Genomic DNA, 10,458 nt, shown 5'->3' with positions numbered 1-10,458 from the left:
TCTTGAGAAACACAACATAGGGGCATAATTACGATGAAAAATGTGTCTGTGATCAAACAACATGTACAATTACAAAAAATAAGACCAATGACACCTAAAAACTTGTTCAAAACCCATTTTAACTGTAATATCTGTCTGTAAGTTTGTCATCAAGGGACATGAATTTTGCGACACCAACAGTTACATTTTGCATCTGGAGAATTATAACAACAACAAATGTGTGCGTTTGTTTTTCGTGAATGGGTTATTTAGAATTTAAAGGGCATGGCAGAAAATGTAACTGTGCAAAGACCCAAATAATAATTTGAAGAAATCTTCCCGGCGATGAAGAAAATCAATCAAATGAAACCCGATATTGTAGCGTTCGCGAACGCGAAACAGTCGTCGTTAACAAAGTAAATCACGCTTTCATTCACCACGTCATTATGCTTTTATTCTGAAGTAAGATCTACACCGGAAGCTACATTTGTTTATATTAAACGTAGCTTCCGGCTAGCGTGAGAACGCTTCGAAAACGGTCTTTTTGTTACAGTTGTAGCTTCTTTTACTTAACTACACCCGCTAGCGACAAGATACATTTATCGAGAATAGATGTTGAGTTTGTCTATTTTGCGTTTCTTTGCGCTAAAATCGCGGTGCAGGCTGCTAGCCCGTCACAATGTTAGCTAACGTGGCGGATTGATTGATTGGTTGATACTGACAGGTGTGCGATACTGTATCTGGGTCAAGTATGTGACGTTAATCATTTTTGTGTGTGTGTATATTTGTCGAATTTGTATCTTTAATCCCGTTATTGGTCGGCTATTAAACGCTTGCTGACATGAGCTAAACTTTGAGCGTGTGTGTGTGTGTGAAAGATAAAGTGCGTATGCGCCCGCGTCATGCACCTGAGTCGTCTTCTGGTGGGCTTCACTTCGACTTGTTCAAGAAGTCTTTTGGCACACCAGTGTTTGGTTCGAAATGCACAAACGACGATAAAAACACGTCAGGTAAAAGAAAAAAAATACGAGATTAAAGTTGTAAAGTTTGAAAAGAAATGAAGTTGTCTGTTTTTTCGATTCAAGTTAGTTTGTTCAAAATCAAGAAAAAGTTGTTTTCGAGAAAAAACAGTCCAGTACTTTTGAGATTTAAAAAAGTCCAGTATTTATAAGATTGAAGTACACAATCACACGACAACTGTCTGATAAGTGTACCTTGGAATCAGAAACGGGTTAATCTCTGATTAACACCATTATCCAAATCTCCCAAATGCATATTCTTCCTCGTTGGTTTACGACTTCAATCTTGTGTAATTCGTTCTTTTCAGTGTTTTTAAACCCCCACTGTTGCTGTTTAGTACTTTGCCACTATTTAGTTTTCTTTGTTTCCAGACCTCAGGTCTGTGTCAGGTCACCATGAGCAAGATTGAGCCTGATGGCATCTTTCAGAGCAAGGAGACCTCAGATGATGCTTCCCTTGATGAGTGTTTTCATAATAGTACTAATAATGGAGAAAAAGAGGATGGTGCTTTGGGAGATGAGCTTGGTCTCGAGGGGGCTTCTGAATCAAAGAACTTGAAGGAGAGCGGGGAGAGTGGAGCGTCCAAAAAGTCAGGTCAGTCATTTTCAAACTTCAGCCCAGAGCGAGGAACTTCGCATCATCCTCATACTTCCGTCGTCCCAACGTTCAATCGTTCTTCAAATGTTCCCTAATCTGGGATTAAATTTACTGCCATCATTATACTTGAATGTGAGATGTATTTTTCTTTGTTAAGTCGCCAAGCAAGAGTCGGGCAAGAAGAACAGGAAGAGGGGACGACGAGTGGACAGTGAGCAAGATGCAGAGAAGACCAAAAAAAAGAAGAAGCAGATCCTGCGACCCAACTACTTTGTCTCCATCCCGATCACCAACGCACAGGTACACTTGAAATCGTGAACTTTATGATATTTTTCAACAAAGCCTAGGACATTTCACGTTGACATCACACGTCGTTCTCGGTGGCAAATGCCTTTGCCTTATTTTCCGATAGCGCCACTTGTAAACAAATCATTTCACCAAGGCACAGGGATTCCTTTCTGACAGCTAGCAGGTGAGCCGGGGCGTTGTGGCGTAGCCACTTTAGAGCGCCTCGTTGTCACCCGTGAGTGCATTCATTTTTCCAGGAGGTAGAAGTGTTATTTGATTTACAGTTAACAACCGAGCAAGGCGCTGGTTTTAGCGCATTCAGCAGACAAAACAGTTAAATTTTGCGCAATTTTGAAGGGTCGTTTTATCCACTTGCTTTGCTGAATTATAATTTTATTTTACAGATTTGGCAGGGTTGTTAACAACACTCTGTCAAAATTAGAATAATTTGACTTTAAGAGAATTTATAAAATAACTTTTATGGTTAAATTCTGATGGCGCAACCCCACACGTTTTTTTGGCATTGTTTTAGTTGAAGTCAGCAGAAGTATCCCTGTGCCAAATAACATAGCGAGTCACATACAAACATGATTAAATGTCCTATTTAGACAACCTCCCTAGATTCCTTTGTTGAAAATGTCCTGTTATACAGATCAGTTCAGCGGTGACGGAGGTCCAAGAGGCGGTTCTGGAACGGGAGCCTCGCTTGGCCAAAGCCATGATCCCAGTCCCGACGCTCCACATCACGCTCCTCGTCACCCATCTGGCTGACCAAGAGCAAGTGGACCTGTAAGATGAGCATGATTTGTCTTGAGGAAATTCGAATCGGCAGTTGTTGCGGAGTGCATGTACGAATGGATTGTTCATCATTTGCTTCATTAATGTAACAAAACGTTATTTGGTGGCTTTGAATGAAAATAGTAGTAGAAAATAGTAGATATCATCATAAATATCTCACAATTTATGTTGAAAAGTAGCTTACATTTTAAGAAGAAGAAAGGCAAAGAGTGTCTCTCAGAGGTCAGATGCATGAAAAAATCCGAATGGATAATAAATCCGATGTTCTCATACGTTGTTGTCAGATAAAAGCCATGTTATGCCATGCTTAATCTACACTAAGTAGAAGATGGTGACATGAGTAATCACTACATTCTGCCATGATGTAACATGAGAGGGAGGCAGAGTGAGGATTTGTGTGTGATTTATTTATTTTTCTGTGCGTGCGCGTGCACATTTTGTTTTTCCCGTCAGGGCGGCGGCAGCGCTGGCCCAGGTGGAGCCGTCATTGGCCGAGCTGCTGGACGGGGCGGAGCTGGTGCTGCCCTTCACGGGCGTCGCTCACTTCAGAAACGACGTGGTGTTTGTCGCCCTCGGACCGGGACCGCACAGACGCGTGCTGTGCAACCTGGCAGGTCAGTCACACGCACACGCTTAACAAGATCTCGATTACTCTTGTTGTGGATGTGCGCCGCGTCATACTGAGAGCCGTTGTCTGCCAACTTGCGGTTTGTGGGCATTGTATTCTGTATCGTAATTTGATTGATCGACAGCTAATCCATTTTCAATTGACAGCTAATTAATTGCCAGTCAAATTGTAAATTATTTTTGGTGATCAACTAATTGTTTAGATGCCTTTTCTTGAACTGATCATTTTCCAAATGTTCAGTTTATCAACTGGAGATATGATCTCATTCCTATCGTCTTCCATGATGGCAGCCTGATTGTGTTTTTGCCCAATCAAAATAAAACATCCGCTTTTATTCAAGACAGCAATGATTGATGAATGATCATTCATATCCTGGCATATGATGGGCAAAAGTAATAACTGAATTCTAATTCAATTTTGGGCATTTTTTTTGCACTGTGAATTTGAAGTAATGTCCTATTTTTGAATAAAATCATGTTAATTTTTTTTTCATCTTATTAATTGACCACATCATCGACAATTGATTGATTATTTAAATAATCGTTAGTTGCAGCCAATGAACAAATATTAAATGACATTTTTTGATTTTTAATATTTTAAAATTTTAAGAATTTATCAATGTGCTATTTATGAAATATATATTCCATGTATTATTTTTATTAAAAAGTTTATCTCCTTTTTTTTTTTACCGTGTGTTCATATTACAAGGCCTTTGCATGTTTCTTTTTCCCCCTGTTGTGCCTTTGGCTCATGATATTAAGCAGGATTTTTTTTTTTTTTTTAAGAGGTTTGATCCTCCTCCATTGGCCCTAAGCATCAAAGCTCGCATGCCAAGTACTCCGGCCCACCTTATTTGACACCCGTTTGTGGCTGGAATGCAAGTATGTTGCAGAGGCACACACGATGGCAACAGGAAGTAAGGAGCTTTCTTGAAACTTGTTTTTGAACTACGAAAGCTGGACCGTAAATAAAGTCGGTTATTGGTCAGTCTGGGTAGGGAAGACAATTTCCTGTCGGGGATTTACCCAAAATGTTTTTTAAAAAAACAGGCGCATGTAATAAATCCCCGAGGGCAGTTCGAGCGATCACTCAACAATGCACAGGTACTTAAACGTCCTCCCTGTGGCGTCTATACTGACTGAAGGACGAGTCATTCCAAAAGATTCAATGAGAAAGCCCCGCCAACCCGGTGGACGTGCGAGGGAGTGTATCTAAAAGTCAACCGTTGTTTTTTTTTTAAACACCGCAGGGCAGGAAGTTCAACCTCTCGCCACGCTGTCTGCCGCCTCCATCGCTGTTATTGATTGCGTTCTAACCTTGCGCTCCCCTCCGGGAGCTGCTCTCCTTAAAATAACACCGCGTATCTTTGTGCAATGACACTTTTTGTTTTTCTTATCTGACTCGGGCATCCTGTGACGCGCCTCGTTCCACGTTCCGGCCACATCCTCATGTCATCAAGACCAATATTCCCGTTATGTTTTCACGTGTCAGACTGAGCGTGCACACAAACAATTCCATGTGCAGATGTGAGCAGCTGTCCGCTTGTCCAGAACCCGAGATCACCAAGTTAATTGTCACTGCTTCGAAGGGTAATTAGCCACCACCCATCAAGGCTGCTGCTTCAAGAAAAGCCAAAGAAAAAGCAAAACCACTATCAGTGTCCGAACGCTGGCATGATTCGTGAATGTCTGCCAATGTCGTAGAGTTGCTGCGTGGCCGTTTCAAGGAGCGAGGCCTTCTGGAAGGCGACGCTCAAGGCTTCGAACCTCACCTCACCATTATGAAGCTGTCCAGAGCTCCAAAGCTCAGATCGCAGGTACGAAATGTGTTCCTACCCACAATGCATGAAAATCTGCAATCTCGACAGTTGTCGAAATATTTGGTGATAACTTCCCCTCTTCCCGCAGGCTTTAAACATCTTAAAAATATTTCAAAGCGCCCATTTCTCAGTTGCTCACGTGCACATTTTTCCAAAGAAGAAGCCAAGCGTGCTTGCTTCAAGCTGTTAGTCAGTCCCAGTTGTAGTTAACTGTCGGACCGGATCATGACCATTATTTTGTCTTGTTTCTGAAGGGTATCAAGCGTGTGGACCCGTCTCTCTACTCCAACTACAACGACAGGTAGGAACCCGTCACTTCAGGACGCGGCATTGGTTGGAACTTGCACATGTAATATAATGAGAGCCAGTACTAAAAATAAAAAACAAATCTTGAAGTGATTTGAAAATGAAAATAGTAACAGCTGGCAGTATCATTTTGTCCAGTCGCCACCACCTCTCTTACAGTGTCAACACTGCCTTCAATACATTTTTATATTTCATTTCATTTAGATTGATGCATTTCTTTCTTTTTTTTCATGATTCTGATACTCTCTCGGCAATCACACCTAAGTTACCAAATGGGTTTCATTGCCTTATAAAAGCTCAGCTACGACGCTAATAGTGCTCTTGCCTCGGGTTTCAAGAAGGTTTGTCGCAATAACGAATTAAATCTAGTTTTATTTGTTTGAAAAACATGACCAAAAGTGCATTGCATTCCGGTTGTGCAGGTTTTTCGGCGACCAGACACTGGAGCGTCTGGATCTTTGCTCCATGCTGAAAAGGAAGCAGCAGGACGGCTACTACCACACGGAGACGTCCCTGCAACTAGGTCAGAAGGCAATCGCACACGCGCACACACATCAGGAAAGTGGGAGGTGAAACGTCTAGCACTAAAGGTGCAATGCAACATACAGCCACTAGGGGGAACTGTCTGCTTGGACACAAGTTGAGTCCTCCAACGTGGCAGTGCACATTTGTATTACACGTCATTTCTTCTGTCAGTTTCCCCCCGAAAGTACTTGTGGAGTATTAAGATTTGAGTTTGGTCTAATTTAACTGCTTTTGGCTCTTACTGCCACATGCTTTCTCATTTGAATAACGACAGGGAATTGATAGGCACCACCTGGAATTATTGTGGTGGTATTTGTTTGCTTTATCGGTCATTAAAAAAAAAAAAATCTTAGATTTATATAGCGCATTTCAAGGTACTCAAACTCTCATTTAGCGAGTCGAATGGAAGAAAAATAATAATTTGGTAGAGCGTGGACCATTTCTTTCTGGTGAAGATTTGGGTAATGGTCTAAAATAGGGAATTTCCCTAAAGGAGACATCATGCATTTTTATTCATATTTTCCAATAGTTGCTTCTTGTCAACTAACAATTAGCCCGTGTGTCCAACAACACTCACTGCAGCTCTGCTTACCTTTTGGCTTTGACATTATACCAGGGGCGATGCACCTACAGGGGATGCGGGTCTTTCTTCATGTTAGTAGTTCAAACGGCATCATCCGTTCCCCTGGACTCTGTTCGGCACTTGAAGGTGGTTCTGGATCTTTGGCAGTATGTATGTGAACCGACCTCACGTGAAACTTAAGATTGTTTTAATTTCTGATTTTAGACCAGGGGTGTCCAACTCATTTTGTCGGGGGCCACTTTGGAGTTACATCTTCCCTCGGAGGGCCGTTAAGACCGTGAAACCGAAGGAATGTTTATTCATCACATCGTATTATTACTTGTACACAAAAAAAAAAATTATGGCTCACTAGTGTTGAAATCCGTCAAGTATTTGTTCAATTATTGCTCAAGTGAGTATGAACAGGGTAACAAAATTATTGCACAATGATAGATTTCGGTATAGATTTAAGAAAGGATCATGGAAGTTGACACAGATGATTTGCTTTCGCGGGCCACATAAAATTACGTCGCGGGCCAGATCTGTCCCCCGGGCCTTGACTTTGACACCAGTGTTTTAGACAAAAAAGCTCTGCTCTAATCATATTTTTGTGGGGGTATAATAGCCCTGTTAAAAGGGCCAGTATTAGCACGGAAGTTGTCGGATATACCGCGGACCAAATTGTGGTCAGTGCACAGAGGCTTAAAAAAAAAAAGAAAACCACATTTGCCTCCCCAGACTATCAAGGCCTTGTGTTGTTTGCGCATGCTGCCAATCATGTGTCACAATAATTTGCATACCACTGAGCTGTCAAGAAAAACATATCGGTGGAGGCGGATGATGCTAAGTCAGTGAAGGACGGAGCATAAAAGCGCTTGTGTTGTTCAACTACTTGCACTCATGAACACGAGACAGGTTAGAAGTGTTGACGGAATAGTACTGCCATTCAATCCACTCTCTGGCTAAAACTTTGGGCGTAAGTCCGGTCTCAATTAAAAGTCATTCAGTACCAGCCAATTCTAGACCCAAGTCTGAAAAGACGTTTAAAAACGTCTTTGGGAGTGAATGAGTTGAATGCATCCTACGCCGGTTACGCCTCATTTTCTTTTGAACATTAGTACAGAAATGTGGCTGAACATCCCATCGGTAAAATCCCACCTGATGAACAAAATTATTTCCGCAGAAAATCGATGCATCATTTCCCCCCTGTCTCTGCAAATGAGCGTCTGCTCGCACAGGTGCACGGATGTTGCCACGAACACGGCTATTCATCGATTCCCATGTCGCGGGTCAATCAACGCAGGTGACATTTTGCGCGGACGAGCTGTGGAAGCGCTCGCCTGTTCTGCCGAGCTGAGAGACAGTGAGGTGATACGAGGCTGTTTGCGGCGCAAAGTCAAATGCGTAAAGCGAGGAGGGCATAGCCAACGGCCGGACAAAAGAAGCATCTTATTGATGGCTAACAACTACGTCGCCTACAATTATATTGACGTGAGGACTCAGTCCACGTGGTGCGCTGACCGCAAACAATACAATCAGTCAGGGTTTCTGCAAGTCGATCAAAGGGAGCCAGGCAGCAATCAACATACCGACAACAGGAACAAAAGTCCAACGTCTCAGTAGGGTGTGGGATTAAATCATGAAGATGAGGAGCTCTGACTTGCTCTACTCATTGACGTGCAAAGTAAAGCGATGACATAGATGACGTGAGGGGGCTCCGGTTAGGAAAGCAATAGGCTTTTTCTCTCCCTGTCAGCAGATGGCACAGCGGCCATCGGCAGTCGCTCAGATATTTTTGCTCTCCTCGGCACAGCGGGTGTGTCGGAAATACGGAGGGGAGAATACGCGTGGGTCAGGGGTCACCAACGTAGCTTCCGAGAACCACACGAGGTAGTCCGCGGGCTTGTCAAAATAGCTCACCAGTCAGATGGGTTGAACATTAATTAATTGTGTGTGCGTTTGTGTGTTGCTATTCTGGAAAAAAAATAATAATAATATTGCTACTAACTAGTGAGCCGTGTCTCACTTGTCACTGTGCTATTTCATTTTCAATCACACTTGCACTGGTGTGAATTCAGAACTGACAATGCGGTAGAGCACAGGTGTCAAAGTCAAGGCCCGGGGGCCAGATCTGGCCCGCCACACCATTTTATGTGGCCCACGAAAGCAAGTCAATCATGTCAAGTTCCATGATGCTTGCTAAAGTCTGAACCAAAATTTCAAACTGTCATATGTAATCCACAATAACAGTCATTATTCTTGACTTCTGATTGTAAAATTAGTTATTGATCAATTTGTTGTGCGCTGTGTATTTAATATGTGGATGGGATTAAGGTTTCCCAAAATTTTTAACGGGCCTCCAAGGGAAACTGTAACTACAATGTGGCCCGTGACAAAAACTAATTTGACACCCCTGCAGTAGAGGATGGGGACTAGGCCAGCTCACCAAAAGTGAAGATTCGCTTATGGCGAGGAGTAAATTTTACCAAAAGGGAACGGAGGGCCGTTATAGCTAATTGGAAGGTGTGGCTTTTTTTTTTTTCACTTCAACTCTGAAGTCGTCCCTTGGTTGCCTGAACACTTTTACTTCCAGTTTTTCTGTTGTGTACCTAGCGGCTGGGAAAAAGACAAATGAACCCCCCCCCCCCCCCTCCCCAGTCCCCTCTCCTGAAATGTGTGATGAATATAAATAGCCAGTTTTTTTTTCATAAATATCACTTGGATGAAGTGCACTTGAATCTGTGCAGCGGCAGCTCTGGCCAAATGGAAGGCGCCTTCTCCAGGCAACGGGCGACCGTTTGCTTGTGCCTGACAAATAGCCGTTGAAAAAGCAAACCAGTGCGCCGACGTGCACTTGAACACACTGTCTGCTTTAAGCATACAAGGGCTTAGCACCAGTACATCCTTCAACGCCTTTACTTTTTTTTTTTTTTTTGCTAGCATTCTTCTTCCTCCCACTATGAACTTACATCCTCTGCCAAGATACATTCGTTATACTCGTGTAATGTGGCTTTGACTGTCATACTTGTTTCGTATCATGTAGAAGAGGAAGCATGTTCCCATCAGTGTTTACTAGGAAGGTAAAACGATCATATTCGGTATTCAGTTTGAAATGTACACCGGTACCTGGACTTCAAAAGCGACCTAAAGTCAAGTGGTATTACTTTTAACTCATTCACTCCCAAAGACGTTTTTAAACGTCTTTTCAGACTTGGTCCAGAATTGGCTGGTACTGAATGAGTTAAAAGCTTTAAAAGTATTTTCCAAGTTGTAAATCGTGCAGCCGTACAAATGTTAGTGACACTCTGTGCTAAAAATGTTGTTTTGAAGCACAAAACTCCGCCAAACTTTTAAATGAACACAATTTAAGTGTAAGCTTCTTTTAAGTGGGGAAGGTGAATTATTTTCGGCGGGCACATTATATTCAAAGCATTTGCCACCAAAATGTAACATGATGCCATCATTTTAAGGTAGTTTTTGGGCTTAGATAGGACAAGGCCGTTATAGTTTCCGAATGTTGGTCTGCAGATAACAATTCCATCTTGCAACACTCCACAAACATGGCCGCAATGTTCTAAAAGGGCTACAATTAGCCACCATACACCATGTGTCGAAATCCCTTTTTTTTTTTTTACTTCGGCAGTGTGCAACAACGGTTAATTATTGAAAGGGCTGTGTGATCAACCCAGCGCAGCACGCAAGAAGTGATATAGCGGCTGTTATCTGCGCCCTGCAGTGACGTGCGCAGTCCTTTAGGACCCACGCACACTTTTAGCCACAGATTGTTCATGAAATCACTTTGTGGCTTAATGGATTCTAATGTGTATGTACAGAGGTTTCACGTAGCGTCACTGATGGTTGAGTCAATAAAACATTTAAACTCCATAAATAGCAAGCCCAATGTATGTGTGTGTGTGTGTGTGTGTGTGTGTGTGT

The 10,458-nt window shown here is 42.5% G+C and overlaps 1 protein-coding gene across 6 annotated transcripts in view; it reads left to right on the top strand.

Moving 5' to 3' along the window:
* Window positions 1-308: 308 nt before the first annotated feature.
* LOC147187904 (A-kinase anchor protein 7-like) overlaps window positions 309-10,458 on the top strand; it is a 25,421-nt gene continuing 15,271 nt past the window's right edge. For all 6 annotated transcript variants that reach the window (XR_015097598.1, XR_015097597.1, XR_015097596.1 and 3 more), the window contains exons 1-8: window positions 309-989; window positions 1,371-1,593; window positions 1,754-1,896; window positions 2,537-2,673; window positions 3,136-3,296; window positions 5,014-5,126; window positions 5,384-5,430; window positions 5,858-5,958. Coding sequence is in view for 1 of the 6 variants with exons in the window: in XM_086099939.1 (XP_085956065.1) it covers window positions 882-989; window positions 1,371-1,593; window positions 1,754-1,896; window positions 2,537-2,673; window positions 3,136-3,296; window positions 5,014-5,126; window positions 5,384-5,430; window positions 5,858-5,958 (1,033 nt within the window). In the remaining 5 variants the exon portion in view is untranslated. The remainder of the gene's footprint in view (window positions 990-1,370; window positions 1,594-1,753; window positions 1,897-2,536; window positions 2,674-3,135; window positions 3,297-5,013; window positions 5,127-5,383; window positions 5,431-5,857; window positions 5,959-10,458) is intronic.

This window comes from Hippocampus guttulatus, chromosome 20, assembly GCF_054856545.1.
Source record: "Hippocampus guttulatus isolate MCC_2025c chromosome 20, RoL_Hgut_1.0, whole genome shotgun sequence".
NCBI lineage: Eukaryota > Metazoa > Chordata > Actinopteri > Syngnathiformes > Syngnathidae > Hippocampus > Hippocampus guttulatus.
The sequence above is the reverse complement of the archived record's forward strand: the minus strand, read 5'-3'. Positions and strand labels throughout refer to the sequence as shown.